This window comes from Patiria miniata, unplaced genomic scaffold, assembly GCF_015706575.1.
Source record: "Patiria miniata isolate m_02_andy unplaced genomic scaffold, ASM1570657v1 HiC_scaffold_6, whole genome shotgun sequence".
Taxonomy (NCBI): Eukaryota; Metazoa; Echinodermata; class Asteroidea; order Valvatida; family Asterinidae; genus Patiria; species Patiria miniata.
The window spans coordinates 8752611-8769812 of NW_024037073.1; the positions used below are offsets into that span (position 1 = coordinate 8752611).

Genomic DNA, 17202 nt, shown 5'->3' on the forward strand with positions numbered 1-17202 from the left:
TCAGAAGTGCGTCAAGCATGCGGTCGGCATAAGTCGGGTGCATCCGGAATACGCTCGGCATGCACACTGCATACTGACCTATTCGCAGCTCGAAAAATAATGTTGTGCACTGCATACGCAACTCATACGCATCTCATACGCAATGGATGCGCTGAATTCATTAATTGTACGCTAGATGTGCGTCGCACATAAGTCAAAGTGATCAAAACATTTCGACGCTAATTGAGCGTACGGCTGCGTATGGACAATTTTTGATAAGGAACTCATAAGGAATTAGGATACGCAAAGGTGTGACAGGGGCTTTAACTACAATTTTTGAAATCGCATTTTTTGGAAGAGACAGATATAAGGGTCATTTTGTTTAAATGGTGATATTATTTCAATGGATTGAGCAATCGATATAATATTTTTCATCTAAAAGTAGTTTATGAAATTTGCTTACCAGTCATAATTATTTTGGTGCTACAGTTTTTTTTAAAATATGAAATATATTTCTTTGGGTTTGAGTTTTGCTCTTTTGACTCACCCTGTATCATCTCATGGGACTGTTGAAGAAAACAATTCCTCTCACTATATCCCAAGCAGTTTTTTGACATCGTTGTGATTAATTCCTTGTTCTAATTCCAGATGTTGCAACTTCTGATGGAACAGCTGTGAATGGTACAGACTATACGGCCGTTACTGACACCCTAGACTTTCAGCTGACTAACAACAGAGTCGCTTTGAGTGTTCCAATCATGGATAACGGCGTGGAAAACGAAGATTACGTATATTGTTTCACCTTGACATTGTCAAATCCAAATCCAGCTGGCACTCTTGGGGCAAACTCACAAGTCTGCATCATCGATAATGATAGTAAGAAATCCAACTATTTCTATGTGTTTAACCATAGTCATGTTAATTCTGTGGGTATATGTTTCCTCTTGTGCGCCCTAAAAGTTAGTCTTGAGTATCACCCGTTCTCCATGGAGCCCTATCTCTGGTCGAACGTCTGATATATCTAGGAATGCTAATTTATGCGACGCCGCGCGCCAGCCAATCGGAGTTGACCTTACTAGTTTGTGACATTTTCATTCCCAAATCAGGACTTAAACTGTGATTGGTTGATTCAGATGCAGTGTTTTTGAAATACACAAACGACCGAGCGTGCATAGATCTACAAAACCTAGACACGACCGTGATTGGCTCTATTATTCGCCGGCACATCGCATATTTCATCATCACAGAGCACGTGACCGCCGACTTTTTTGCTCCATTCTCAGCGTGTCTAGGTTTTATGAGACCCGATACAGAAAAGTGCCCACTGATTGTTCAAACTCTAGAGGTCAAGAGGTGGTTGTCTTGCATAATTAATCAGCAAATCGGCTTACAAGGGTCTATTGCATAGATTACCTGAAAGTCTGCTGTGTCCTTTTTTCATGCCTCAAAAGTTTAATTAGCTTTTTTTGTGTCTTCTCATGGTACTTTCTGTTTTGTTTTTGAACAAGTTTAGAACAAACAGCATGTAGCATTGAGACAGTCCAGATAGTTGCTTTCATTACATGCAGTGCATATTCATACCCACTAGTTCATACTGCCTATGGAGTAGACCTTTGCAAGCAGATTCGGCGATTAATTATGCAAAACAAGACTGTGACTTGACCTTGAGATTCTGACTATTCAGCGGGCACCTTGTATTGGGTCTTCCGTAACTTACTACTTACTTGCTGCACTTGACCATCAGTGGGTCGTAGTGCAAGGGAAAGGGCAAGGGACCAGCACTCGATTGGTGACAGCTGCACAGTATCCGCAACCTGCTTAAGCCAGGTAAGCTGGGGACGACCACGAGGCCTCATCCAGGTGGCAGGCCGTTGCCCAAGGTGAAACTGGACGGCAGCATCAAGGGCAAGACGAGCAGGGGCAGGAGCTTGGAGGCACCGAACATGACCAAAAAGGGTGTGTCGCCTCCCTGGGCCTCTCTTCTGTAACCTGTAGTTTTTAATAAAACATGTCAACTCAATCGACCAATCAACAGCTTAGTCCACATTTGTGATTGAAATGATGTTACGTTTCTAAAGTTGACTCCGATTGGCTGGCATAAAATTTGCTTGCTGCGATATATCAGACCATGATCATATGTGAGATATGAGAAAAAGGCAACTTCCAGCACAAAACGCAACTTCCGTGTATGTATTATGCATACTATTCCTTTTTTATAACACCTCACCTGCAGATTCTGTGTCTTGATTGGCCGAGAGCGAGTCACATGATACTTTCTATTTTTGCTATCTTTCTGTGCACGGCCAAAAGTACTATACCCGTATCAACCAAAGTACTATACAATTAGCAACCAAAGTACTATTTCCACGGGGCGGTATTTGTGTGCAAATGCATGCTGGTGTGCACATTGGGCGTTGCACGTAGCGTGTTTTGTTCCAAAGAGAGCGCGCCACAGAGTTGGGTTCAAACATTTCGCGAAAGGGGTAGTTTGGAAGAGAAGAAATACATTTTCTACCAATTTTGTATTGCAATTGAAGTTTATTTCAACTGCGTTCCGATTTAAATAATTTAAAATATTAAAACCAAGCAGAATCTGTTGGTGAAGTGTTATAAAACAAATATTGAATGCTTTATCTCGTGGTGAAGTAAAACTAGCTTCCTTCGGTGATCCATGGAGCATTCTATTTTCCCATGGATCACCTCGGGAGGCTAGTTTTACTACACCACTCGAAGCACTCAATATTTGTATAATATTGTATCCTTGGAGGGAAATTTTAATAAAGATCTTTTGGCAAATCTAAAGGTTATACCGGAAAGCTTTATGGAACTTTATAAAATAACTGAAGCATATGTTATATCTGTAAGACAAAATTACATGTACATGGATTTTTTTTTAAATGCATGCAAATGTGCAATGGTCATAACATAAGTGATTTACTTCAGGGCCTTACATTTTGTGTACACTTATTACTTGGTTTTCTGTAGATTACTTTGGTGGTACTTGCCCCCCACCGGAAGCTGTGATAGAATCCAATGGACAAGCAGTCATTGAGGTCAATGTCACCAGTGCTAGTGATACTGCTGTCATCACGTGGACCGACCCTACGCCTGCTGGTGTAGGGTGGACGTACACATGCTTCCCTATAGGGACGCCGCCTAGTAATGATTGTAACGACAGGGTTTCCTTTCCCATTTCATACACATTCACTTCTAATGGATACAACAGAAGGATTCTGGTCACATACACGGTCTATGCTACACTTATACCAACAGTGACATCGAAGCACTGTGAATTTTACCTGCGTGTTCTTGGTTAGTATATGTTCCCCGTGGCATTTTGTAAAATCATGGAGTCAGATTTCATACTTCATAAAACAAAGGAGCACAGTAGATATCCTTGAGTAGCCTATGTCCATACTGTCCGTGCTCACCAATACAGTTTTGTTGTTTATAGCTAACAAATCTCAACTTTGTTTCATTAAAAAAAAAAAAAAAAAACCACCCAGAAAATCTGTTGAAAGAGGTGCAAATTAACACTTTTGACAATTTTGGCATCCATTAGTCGACATAAAGCAAAAATGTGATGCGATCAAGCTAAATGAGTTGTTTGTCGGGAACTTTCATTTGGAGATTCAGGCCAAAATAGGGCCACTTCATCACATCACTTCATCACATCTCTTGGTGTTCCTACTGCCATAATTTTTTAACTAAAGATGGCACCAGCGTGCGGTTTTCACAGCAGTAATGCTGAGATTGTGCTCTTTTCAAATCTGTAAAAAAAACCCAAACAATTGACCAGGGTCGACAAACGACTCATTTATAGCTTGATCGCATCACAAATGTTGTTCAGTTACATTGACATGGACTCAGCAGTTATGACTGCTGTTATATATCCAGAAGTCAACCAAAAAGTTAAAATGTAGCCTCAAAAACAAATGCACACTGTGTATTGTGAATTCTCTTCAAGTAAACTTGAATCCTCGATCCTGATTGGTCGATCCATGGCAACAAACCGTGCTACATATTATCATGTAGCACAGCCACGGTCCATACCGCACTCCGCGTGTTGCGCTATTCCAAGATTCGCATGCCATTACACGCACGTGTAACAGGATAACCACTGAAAATCTTTTTAGTGCGTCAAGTTTGCTTGAAGATAAATTCATTATCACGCTTGCGCTCGTGGAACACGGAAAATGTAGTGCGTCTGTGTCCCACATGTGGGACACAGACGCACTACATTATTCCGTGTTTCACTCGCGCTGTTAGATATTTCTCACAGATCCCCACACCCGTTGAGTTACATATAGCTACAGTGATAACAAAGCTGCTCTTTGGCTTTTTTTTTACCTGAAAGATCCGTTCCCCCCGGAGATTACCTGCCCAAGTGATATTGTAGAAGCAGCAGGTGAAGGCATCATGAACGGCACGGCTGACTGGGTCGAACCAGTCGGCACAGACAACTCAGAAGTCACAACTAACTCGTATTCGCCGCCTTTGTTTCTGAACATCGGCTCCCATGAGTTCACCTACACCGCTGTGGACAGCTCTGGAAATGAAGCGTCCTGCTCTTTCAATGTTGCTATCACTGGTGAGTGCAGTCCATGTCCAAATCACCTGTCACTGGTTTGGGACCTAAAGGCAGAGAACATCAGTTGTCACTTGTGCATTTCTTTCCTTTGAAGCGACAAGAGTGCTCAAAATCTAAAGAAGGGTGCTCAACAACTAACCTGATGAAGTTTTAGCTCCGTGAATGCTGTATATTCCGAGAAAACAATATTCTAGGATCTTAATTTTATTTCAAAACTTGCCGAGTCATGTTTTGAATTGCGCTTGAAATCGGTGGCTGGGACATGTTCTCATTCAGCCGATTGCAGCTACTCGATGTCAAGCACTGAGCTGACGAACCATAGCAACTTAATGCTAAACTGACAAATGCTACCGAAAACAGTTGCACTTTTGTATACGTGCAAGGTGAGTGCAAACCACAACTTGCACGTATACAAAAGTGCAACTGTTTTCAATATCATTTGTCATAAATTGCATAATTTCATACACATTATTACTGTTTTGGGCCAAATAAAGAGTATGGCTAGATTTTTAAGGAATTTCTGTACTGATTAGTCATTATTTGAGCGAGAGGTGCTCAGTAGTTTGTGAGTTAGACAAAAAAGTATTGGAAGGGGGGACTTTCTTTTTTGGTTGAGTGTACTTGCATTTGAATATAACACAACTTTGATCATGTTGAGTTGATGCTAATTATGTTGTTTCAAATTTGAAATTCATAAATGCTTGAAAGCTTGCAATATTTTTTTTGCCATATTAAGATGGGACAGCCCCTGAGATAGATTGCCCAGCCAACATCGACACAGACACAGATCCCCAGCAGAGCTATGCCACGGTGATGTGGAATGCACCCAATGTCACGGATAATTCTGGTGAGGTGATCGAACCAGTGCTGTCTTCGGCATCCGGATCCACATTTGAAATAGGCAACCACACCGTGGAGGTAACTGCCACAGATTCCCACAACAACACCGGCATGTGCTCCTTCACCGTTATCGTTCGAGGTCAGTTTGTGCCAAATTTCTTTGATTTTAGTTTGAAATGTGAGTATTTCAACAGTGTAGCTGTTAAAGGGGCACATGGTCCTGAAATCCCTGAAAATTTGGTTTGGGATTGTTTCCTTAGCCTATTTCAAACATCTGGTTGAAAGGAAACCAACCTAATGTCTTACTGTTCCTGAGAAACGACAAAAAAAACCTTGCTACATCGGACATGATGGAGTACAAATACGTTTTTCGTGTTGTTCTCAGTGTACCATGTACACGTTGTGTTTCTTCAACATCCACAAAAGGCGAACACTTTACGAATGAAATCACAACTAGCATCCAAACAGCTCAAATTTATGGGGTCGCAAAAGTGGACCCTGAAATTCGTTCTTGCACGCATAGTACAAGAATAACACAAAAACGCCCAGTTTTGAAAGGATAGTTGTGTGGATCTCAAACTAGAGAGCCACTTGCAGTGTGCGTGGAAATCATGTTATTATTAAATATAGCACCCCACACAAATGATGTCGATTTTGCTCCGCGCCGTATGCGCGTATACCCGGTAGGTCAGACAAACTTTCCAACATGCATGCACATCTTGCCACATACATTCGCATAGAAACGGTGTTGCAAGCGTGCGCATAATCTCCACACAAGAAGTTCGTACAGCATGCTTGTCTGAGATCCGAGTACTTGTTTCTATTTTTAACTTTAGTGCGGAGTGCTATATTTGAGGGCGCAATACTAGCATCATCACAACGAACTGATTTCTTGGGCACACTTTACAACAGTTCAAAGCAAACCCTTCAAAGTACGAACACAAGCTAGAAAGTTTTGTGAACGAGAATCTAACTGGGTGTAATTCTGCATCATTTCTTTTAACGACAGATCTTGAACCTCCTGTGATCACGTGTCCAGCTAACATGACCGTTCCGACCAATGCAAGTGTAGACAACGTAACACTGGCACTTCCTGATCTGGCCTCGGCCTCCGACAACTTGGGAACATATGATGTCAAAATTGCCATCGCTGACATTCTGTACTCGGTGGGGGAGAGTGTAACGCTTTATCTTGCGACTGGCGAATATGCACTACAGTACAATGTTACTGACCCTGCAGGAAACAGCGAGAGTTGTTATACATTCCTCACCGTTGTCGGTAGGTACCCTTTACAAAATGTTTACCTGAACTAATTTGTCTAGCCTTTTGTTTTTTAGGAAATGGTTTGTTTCTTGCCATTTTGGTAAAAAAAATCTGGATAGTTGAGAATTTAGTTTAGCTAAGTTGCACAGGGTGAGTCCAAAAAAGCGGAACCCAAACCCAAACAATTATATTTCATATTTAAATAAATATGTATCAATAAAAATAATAATTACTGGAAAGGCAATTTCATAAGCTTCTTTTAGATGGAAAAAATGACTAAAATTGCACAATCTGTTCAAACAATATCACCATTTGAACACAATGACCGTAAAACCTCTTTCGTCCAAGAAAGCAATTTCAAGAATCATCATCACAATTGTCTTCAAAATCACTAGCAATAAAACTTTAGTATAAAAGTTAAACATATTCAACAACTTAGTCCTTTTGATGGCCTCTCTTTTAAAAACAGTGGATTTTAAATCAGGGTTGTTAATATAGATATTGTGTGCTACAGTTGTTGAAACAAGTATTTCGTGTCATTTTCTTTGTTGTTCGAAACAGTCAAATACACAAATTGGGTTTTTTTTGGGGAAAAAACAGGTTTGAGGGTGACTGCGTTTAAATGGTGAGATTCTTTGGATTGAGCAATTTAAGAATTTTTTTCATCTAAAGGAGCTTATGAACTTGGCTTTCTAGTCGGTATTGTTTATGATGCTACGTATTTTTTAAATATGAAATTAATTTTTGGGGTTTGTGTTCCACTTTTTTTGACTCGCCCCGTAGCTGGTGTTATAACCAACTGAAAACCATGTATTGTTTTTATTCAGATGAGGAGGCGCCTACCATCACCTGTCCATCAGTGGGTTCAAGCACCACAGATCTTGGCTTGCCAACTGCCAATGTATCCTTCCCTGATGCTACTGCCTCTGATAACTCCATGCTGGCAGTCACATTCAGTGCCAATGCCACATCCGATACCCCTTTCAATATCGGTGATACTGTTGTCCAGTTTGTCGCCACCGATAACAGCGGGAACACTGACGATTGCTTTTTCACCATCACAGTAATAGGTAATTTAAGAAGGGATTAAAGGTACAGTCCATCATTTGTAATTTGTGCATTTTGTTTGTTTGAAGCAACAGATGTGCTCAAAGTCTAAAGAAAGGTGCTGAACAACTAACCTGATGAAGTTTCAGAGAAAAACAACATTCTGGGATCTCGATTTCAAATCAAAAGTTGCTGAATCATGTTTTGCATTGGGCCTGAATTTCAATTTCGAGACACGTTCTCACTGAGCCGAATGCAGCTACGCGATGTTGCGCACTGAACCGACGAATTATAGCAACCCCGCGCTCTCGTGCATTGTGTCAATGCTTGCGCGCTTCGCTGAATAAAAAAACAAACTACCAACGGAAATTTTGTTGGAAAGGCCTTCTTTCGTTGATTACTTCAAAATGACAGCTTGCCAGAAAGAATAATTTCACAGAGAGTGTAATCCCGGTACTGTCTTTCAACCAAGTATGATTTTCAAAATTAATTGTCAGTTACTTTTTGGATAGCCGCAAATAATGGACTGTAGCTTTAAGAGGAGTTTTACAATCATAAATACTTCAGACAGTTTACCCATTATTGGTTGAGAGTTGGTCACGTGGGTGGTTTTAAACGGTTGATAAAACAAGTGATTTCAAAGACTTTTTTTTTCTAGTGTCACATGAATTTGGACTCCTACAAAATCTGGTCCCTTTTACTCTGTTATTGGTTGAACGTTCACCATATTCACTGAGGCATGCGTAATACTACCAATGAGTCCATATTTCATAGAGTCCTAAATTCACACTACACCGGCACCGCTGCATTCTGCGCCACATCGCGTAGTACATGCCACTTGCGTCCCAATATCCAAGGAGATTTTTAGTACTACTCGCAAGAGGCACATACCATAAACGTTACAAGCTAGTGTGGTGTTTCACAAAATGTGAAGTAAACTTGTTGAACAAATTGTTAGAAATTAACAATTTTTGACTTTTGCGATTTTTTGACTGCAAGGATATGCAAAGGGGAATAATGCGCTTGGCCAGTATTAAACAACTATGTTTAAAACCAGCTTGGGGCCTGACCACCAATAATGACCCTTGCCTTCAGCTCGGGCCATTATCGGTGTCCAGGCTCAAGCCCATTTTAAACACATATTCTTTTAATCATGACCAAGGATGGATGTGACTATTGTCAATGTATTAAGTTGAATGTGATGTGTAAAAAAGTGGCCTTTGATCCTTCCATTCTGAACAGTTTACCCAGAAAACCTTGAAAACCTTGTTCAAAATAAATTGAAACCTTGAAAACCTTGTTCAAAATAAATTGAAAGTGAACAAAAAAGGATCATAATGCAGTCGTTCAGATCAACTCCAGAGTCTAGTCAATGAAAAATTAATACATAAAGTTTACCAGTGGGAAACTCAAACTCTCTTAATGATTGATCTGAGTAATCTGTTCCTGATACTATATGGTACAGCATGACTCTGGAGGCCTGGTCTAGAACAGGTGTTTATCATCACAATGCTTTGATTTCAGGTGCTTTTATCTGAATTAGCATCTCAGATTCAATCAGGTATGTCTTCCATTCAATCAATCAGATGATGAGGACCCTGTGGTAGACTGCCCTATGAACATTGAAGTCGATGCAGACCTGGGACAGAACTACTCCACCGTGATGTGGCATGCTCCCAACGTGACTGATAACTCTGGTGAATCCATCACACCAACGCTGAGCCACAACTCAGGAGATCAGTTTCCATTTGGATTAACCACAGTCACTGTGAATGCCACCGACTCCAGTTTCAACGTTGGCTCGTGTGCCTTCACTGTTTATGTTCTAGGTATATTGATACTATGTTTTCGAAATCTGAAGTGAATTGTAAGACAAATGTAGAAAATTGGTTTAAAGTTGCACATGAGCATTGGTCAAATCTTCAACCTTATAATTATCAATTCAATGAAGTCCTTGGAATATTTTGCGAGATGCATTCTCATGACATAGTGATTAATGAATCTGATTTGTTAGTGTTACGTGATCTCACCTTAACCATGCGTACTTCACACAGTGGGGCATAGCACGAATGGAAATGGGTCATTCCACCAGGTTGGGACAGAGTGCATGTTTGACATCCATAAATTTGGTCATATTCTTAAAAGTATCAATGCATTCTAAACAATTGCGCAACATAATATTTGTCTAAGGGTGTTTCAGTACTTGAGAAAGTTTGAAATCATTTGAATGTACTTTGAAAAAAATATGAGCAAAAATGTATTATTCGGACGTAACACGGACACCATGTCATTGTTACATCCAAATATTCTTTGTTTGCCGTTTTTTTACACATATATGTAAAATATTACCCAAACTGACATTGCATATATAACAGGACACCTAATGCACCAAGAAAAGCTTTTGTTTTGGTATAGTCAGGGTTCAAATGTAACAGAAATGATACCTTAATGTTGACGTAACAGTGTCCAAATCACCCAATGGAAGTGTGACATTTGGGGTTGGACACGATGTCCGTGTTACATCCACAACCAAGCTATCATTTCTGCTCCATTTGATACCTGACTACCATAACAAAAGCTTTTCTTAGTGTGTTGCATGTAGTGTAATAAGTACATAAAGTGAATTTGGGTAAAGTTTTACAGAAATTAAAAAAAAATTGGTACAAATAAAATATTTGGATGTAACATGAACACAGTGTCAATGTTACGTCTGAATGACATTTTTGCTCATATTTTTGGCAATATACATTCAAATGATTTGAAACTTGCTACACCAGTGGAACACCCAACAACCAATATTATGTACAGCAACTGCAAGCAAGGCATTCATACTTTTCATAATATGGTCATATGTCACACATTGTGTCCCAACCCGGTGGAATGACCCAAATGGAAGTTGATGCAACTTGAGTGTTTAGCTAATGGGCCCTTTTAATCAGTGGTGTGTGTGTTATGACAAAGTCACTAACAAAACGAATAGAAGATACTGAAAACTTATGAATTTGAAACAAATTCAGAAAGAATGTAGTATCCTGATAAGGCCACTTGTTTGGTTGTGTTCAAAGTCTATGGAGAGTTGAGTGCATTTTCAAAGTATTTACTAATGTGACCCGGATATTGGTTCTTTATACAAGTTTATTTAACGGCAGGAAAAAGGGTTGATGGGTAAGTAGTACAAGGATGTGACAAGAACACTGAGCTCTTGACTAGGACTGAAGCTTGAGAATACATGTAGTGGGATGCTTGCACGATGATGGCTACGAATGAAAAGCTGATAGTTCAGACTGTTCACACTGACCACGTTGCAGGGCCTAGGATCCTCAGTGGGTGGCTGCAGCTAGGGCAACCAGTGGGACCTCCTTGTACCTCTGAGCTAAACTAGTCTTAAAGGGGCAGTGCACCGAAGTGCCTGGTCACACTACATTGGAAATGTTTCTCAGTCCCAGATTCAGGTTTTTTAAAACATTTTTGCAAAGACTGACCTCCATTGAGATATTATATGATGAAAAAATGGCGTCGGGATGCAGTATTCCTTCCCTAAGTCCTTACTTTAAAACTCCTGTCATGCAACTTGGATGACAGGCCTGTTTTTAAGGATGTCTAAACTTGTGAGATGGCAAGAACATTTGTTTTTGTCTTTTGCATGGAAACCTTGACATTGCCTTTGAACTAGAAATTATGATTTCAAAGTAAGATTCATCATAGAAAAGAACCTCTTTGATGTCTCTGGATGTTGACACCAGCAGATGTTTGGTTGAGTATAACAGCTAGGAATGAGATTTATTTCTCTGTTGTTTGCAGATCCTGAGCCTCCGATGATTACCTGCCCGGACAATCAAACGAGATCCACAGATCTGAATGTAAATCATGTCAGCCTTGCACTACCTGATGCAGCCTCTGCTTCTGACAACTCGGGATCATATGTCATCACCATTGATGTTGCTGGTTCTATATACAGCGTTGGTGACAGCGTTTCCCTTGACTTGGCTACTGGTCAACATTTACTGCAGTACATCATCAGAGACAATGCCTTGAATAACGATACGTGCGATATGTACATCACTGTGATTGGTAGGTGACATATTAATGATTGTACCAAATATCCGTATTATCAAGAAATCCTAATCGATAATCCTTGTAATTAAAGATCACCTTTTAGTAAAGAGCCCAAAGCTATTAGGTTGTAGTTCTGTGAGTTGCTTTACCTCAAGGATGGGCTAGTTGTGACTTGCTACAAAATGTATTATAGCGGGCAACTGTAGCACATTCGTAATGCTTTGTAATGTGCATGTACAGTACATGTTCAGTATGTACAGTGGAAATGTACAGTGGAAATGTACAGTGTATTGCAGCTTTCCTGTATCAATTTATGGAATGCATATACATACAGGGAGGGGGGGGGGGGGGTGTTGAAACTATTGCGTTTTTTGGGTGGGGGGTAAAAAAATAGTTGCTTTGTGCGTATTCCAGTTGACCATCTAGTCTTGTGAGTTTGAAACATGCCAAACCTACAGCCTGCATATATGTGCGTAGTCCAAAACTTTGGGATTCTCAATACTGCGCAGCCTGATGTGTGCCTTTTGATCCATGCACATATGATGCACACAACCTATTAACGTTCATCTAAATTTGCATGAAACTGTAGCGTTCTAAGCTTGTTGCGGAACTGGTACAGGACAAGGATTTCATGTACATGTCCATCCCTTTTTGTCTTTCTCACTGCTTGGGGTGGAAAAATATATGAGAACTTGTAGGGAAGTTTCACAATGTCTAATTCTCCTCTTGTGTCCCATTTGAATTCCAGATGATGAAGATCCAAGGATCACATGTCCAGCGGCAATGACAGTTCCTACTGATGCTGGCTTAGCCACAGCCAATGTAACCTGGGAGCTAGCCACTGTCGTGGATAACTCCATGCTGCCCATTACACCTGTAGACGATCCAGTATCTGGTTCAATCTTACCCATTGGTGATACTACAGTGCGGTTTAATGCTACGGATGAAAGCGGCAACAGTGCCTATTGTACCTTTGTGGTAACAGTTGAAGGTAGCGTAATTTGTCAACTCTTCCAGTTTTCCTTCGTGGTTCATTTGAAAATTTGTAATAAAAAGCTGTATCCTCTCCGAGTGATCGCTGTTTGCTATTTCCAAGGTCTGTATTGTGACTTAGGGCGTGATCCCTGGCTGTATGGCATACTGGTTTATGGCTTCTGACTAGCGCCCCTTGAACAAAGATATTGACTAATTAGGGAGCCACCAACATAGGGCTGGATAGCTCAGTTGGTAGAGCACCGGAACGATTATCCGGAGGTCGCAGGTTCAAGCTCCTCTCCAGTCAATTTCTTTGTTCAACTTTTAATTTTTTACAATTCACCTAGTCAGTTTCCCTGTGTGCTTCATTTGAAAAAAAAATTATATTTTGATCGGTAATACATTTTTGTGATCGCCTTATTTAAAGAAACTACACAATGATAAAAAGTGATAATTTCTTAAGAATATTTGCATGTAGTCGCTCTCAATTATTTCAGAAGTCGTTCGAACTTCATTAAAATCTTAGGATTAATGTGGTTTAGTGTGACTCCGGAACACCAGTCTGAAACGATAGTAAGAGAACTGTATTTCCATTTTTTGAAAGTTTCTAATTTGGTTGTTCAATTACAGATATGGAGCCGCCATCAATAAACTGCACAGATCTCACATTTTCAACATCACCTGGCTTACCAACTGCCTACGTGACTTACGATGAACCCCCTGCCACTGACAATGTTGGAGTGATGAATACCAATTGTTTCTATGTTGAGACTTCTGGGCAAGTACTCAGTGTCGGCATGCACCAAGCTATTTGTGTGGCTACTGACTCATCTGATGAGAGATTGACAGACGTATGCACTTTAATTATCACTGTTGAGGGTAAGTCACAATTTACGTTTTGTCATGATGTATGCTGTTGTCAGATCTGTAATTTTTCTTACGGAGTTACTGTTAATGTGACTCAAAATGAGATCACAGTTGCGTATTACAAAGACATTCTTCCTTTTAGTCGTCGTACAGCGGCTTAAAACTTTGTAAATTTTTGTAGTTATTTTTTAGCTGCGGGTAGCAGCGCAACAAATCATCTTGTCTCTCTGTTTGTCCATTTGTTAGTTAACTTTGTACATAGTTCGTAACAAATGTTGACATTGTCTATTGCTCCTACATACTTTGACTGATTTTAACCAAACTTTGTCAAAAATATCAGTAGCCCAGCCCCAACATGTCACATGACCGAACTAGGTTCAAAGGACATAGGTCAAAATAACATCACATTTCAGAGAAGCTCAAAGACAAAAGTAGGTCAAGGTCAAAATAGCCTCAAATTTCAAAGAAGCTCAAATGCCAAAAGTAGCGCTGTCAACATGTTGGCCTTGGTCAAACATTAAAAAATGTCCATGGTGATCGGCTGACTTACAGTTGTGGGGTCAAAGGTCAAAAAAGGTTAAATTTCAAAGAGGCTTAAATAACAACAGTATTGCGATGCATGTCAACATGCTGGCCTTGGCCAAACATTAAAAACTGTTTATGGTGACCTCTTTATTTGACCTGTAGCTATGGGGTCTAAGGTCAACACGTCAAGTAAGGTGAACACGAACTTGTTGGCCCATATGGAGAACTTTGCCACCCATATGTGCACAAAATCGAAGCCCTGCATACTCTGCGGTCACACACAAAGGTGCATTGACTCGGATACCTTCACAGCCCCATTGCGTAGACCGGATTATACATAAACAGCGCAGGTCGATCCTCAGAACAAAAGCGATGTCTGATTTGACAAGAAAAGTGCCCCTTTTTCTTCTCAACCAATCAAAACGGTTGTAACATGAAAGGGAAGCTTATTGTGTTCTCTTTCAGAAATCATGCGAAGTAATTGTATGCGACCGGGTTCACACGTGTGCCGTTCGAAGAAGTAAACCCGCACCCTCAAAACTCGGGGAAATGTGCCGTGACCTCCATAGGAAACGCGAAATTTTCACTGAGTTGCCCGTTTTTCAATGAAAAAGTGCACATAATTATTCGCCTTTAATCATGAAGATATTGCATTCATGTGAAAGAGGAAAATCTATTCTTTGTGATGCAATGCGAGGGAGTACGTTTAACCGACACACTTTCCGCATCTTAACGAAAGTTTGCTCAGAGCGCCTAGACATGAGCCAGTCTTCCCACGTAAACAGAGCTGCACTAGTGGCAAGTGAGCAAATGCTCCCTAGTTCTCCATATCCTCAGCTTCCAAAATCCGATCGAACTTGTTCAAGTATCAGATCATCAAATCATATTTCTCCATTGTCCATTGTTTCATCCTGTTTACACAGATAACGAAACTCCCAACATCACCTGTCCTGCCAATGAGACAGTTGCCACTGATGGCGGTGCAGCTGTGGCTACATTTGTCTTACCGGATCTAGACTCTAGTGTTGACAACACTGAGAACTTCACCGTCTCCATTGATGTCGCTGGTGCCCAGTATGACATTGGTGACAATGTAACGCTGAGCCTGGCTACCGGTGTGCATCTGTTGCAGTACACTGCAACTGACTCTTACAATAACAGTGAAATGTGCGATATGTTCGTAACTGTGATTGGTAGGTGATCCTTTTCTGATTAAATTATTCTTGTGACTGTGCCAACCTTGGTACTATTTGGATAGGTGACACTTTTGGGGGATAACCTTATATGTGTCCTTGAATTTAGAACAAAGACTTAGAAAAAAGCATAGAGCTATATTAAATTACTAGCGCGCTAACTTCGTGTACAAAGTAATACCTGCTGGGCGCATCCATGTTTGTGCACAAACCTATGGAGACCTAGAAATTTTGTACGGCTTTTGTACGGCTATTTGCATATCTGCGTTTGTATTCCAAACCGGTGCGTTATGGAAGCCAATATACGCCCAAAACCAAAATGCACGATCAGCAAATGAGCGTGTCATTTTGCTCTATGCAAACAGCGCAGCGCGTATTCGCTGCAGAAGCTTTTTGCCGTAATGTTTTTGAACCGTCAATAACGTGCTTAAGTTGTTTGCGTATGTTCTACTTGCGCGTTGCATGTAGAGTACACTTTCAAAATTCAATCCATCTAATTTCATTACATTCTACGAACACCCACATGAATTAAAAATGTCTGCGCCCACGACGGCTTCAAAGCGTCTTCGCGCGCAGAATGAGGAGTTAGCGCTCTAGTAATTTAATATAGCTCTATGAAAAAAACCTACTTTTTGACATGTTGCTTAGGTATTTGTTGTTTTCATTTGACTTCCTTAAATTTGAGTAAAGTGAAATAGATTTAGACTAAAACCTTGAAATAATGTTGTTTATTAAATCTGAATGCACTTCAAAAAGTTATAGATATAACGCTTACTTTTTTTCGGCTTTTAAATTTTTTTGGAAGTTGGAAAACACTAAGAACTTTTGAGTTGATCATATAGTCTCATACGTTTGGCACATGGCAGACAGTACAGCTTGCATGTGTGTACTGATCCATGCACATATGTGATGCGATCAGGCTAAATGAGTCGTTTGTCAGGAATTTTCATTTGGAGATTTTGGCCAAAATAGGGCCACTTCATCACATCAATTCATCACATCTCTGGGTGTTCTGACTTCCATAATTTTTGAACTAAAGATGGTACAAGCATGTGGTTTTTACAGCAGTAATGCTGAGATTGTGCTCTTTTCAAATCTGCAAAAAAACAATTGACCAGGGTCAACAAACGACTCATTTAGCTTGATCGCATCACATATGATGCACAAAAACTAGTAGATATTAATGTTAATAAATTTGCACAATACTGTAGCATCTTTTCTGCGGCACTGGTTGTACAACGTGATAACTCCTTTTTCTCTTTCGCACTGCTTTGTGGTGGGGATACATATGGTCAAAACGGAAGTTTTTCAATGTCTCATTCTCCTCTTGTATCCCATTTGAATTCCAGATGATGAAGATCCAATGATCACATGTCCAGCGGCAAAGACAGTTCCTAATGATGTTGGCCTAGCCACAGCCAATGTAACCTGGGAGCTAGCCACTGTCATGGATAACTCCATGCTGCCCATTACACCTGTGGATGATCCAGTATCTGGTTCAATCTTACCCATTGGTGATACTACAGTGCGGTTTAATGCTACGGATGAAAGCGGCAACACTGCCTATTGTACCTTTGTGGTAACAGTCGAAGGTAAAAAAATCACTCAACTTTGTTCCTCTTTTATCAAATCCGCAAATGCTTCAAGTCACTTTGCGTTTGTTGTTCATACCAAATACTTAAATCAATAATCTTTTTTTTTTTGCAGGTATTTATATACCCGCCTTCTTTCCAAGTCTTTCAAGACTCGTTGTTATGAAACTAGTTTTAACCTCCAACCCCTGAAAATTCAGGGTCAAGTATCTTGTAACTTGGTTTTTTCACCCTAAGAAAGAATTTGGGTGATTCAAATGCAGTGCGCCACTA

At 40.3% G+C, this 17202-nt stretch overlaps 1 protein-coding gene across 2 annotated transcripts in view; it reads left to right on the top strand.

Moving 5' to 3' along the window:
- The first annotated feature begins 634 nt into the window (after positions 1-634).
- The window catches only part of LOC119742611 (mucin-3A-like), a 103810-nt gene continuing 87242 nt past the window's right edge, over positions 635-17202 (top strand). Inside the window, exons 1-12 of one of the 2 annotated variants that reach the window (XM_038218730.1) lie at positions 635-855; positions 2965-3291; positions 4337-4570; positions 5307-5549; positions 6420-6689; positions 7502-7744; positions 9308-9550; positions 11523-11792; positions 12526-12768; positions 13383-13631; positions 15068-15337; positions 16687-16929. In XM_038218730.1, the coding sequence (XP_038074658.1) occupies positions 738-855; positions 2965-3291; positions 4337-4570; positions 5307-5549; positions 6420-6689; positions 7502-7744; positions 9308-9550; positions 11523-11792; positions 12526-12768; positions 13383-13631; positions 15068-15337; positions 16687-16929 (2953 nt within the window). In that variant the 5' untranslated portion in view covers positions 635-737. The remainder of the gene's footprint in view (positions 856-2964; positions 3292-4336; positions 4571-5306; positions 5550-6419; positions 6690-7501; positions 7745-9307; positions 9551-11522; positions 11793-12525; positions 12769-13382; positions 13632-15067; positions 15338-16686; positions 16930-17202) is intronic. The other variant, XM_038218731.1, reaches the window with a different exon arrangement.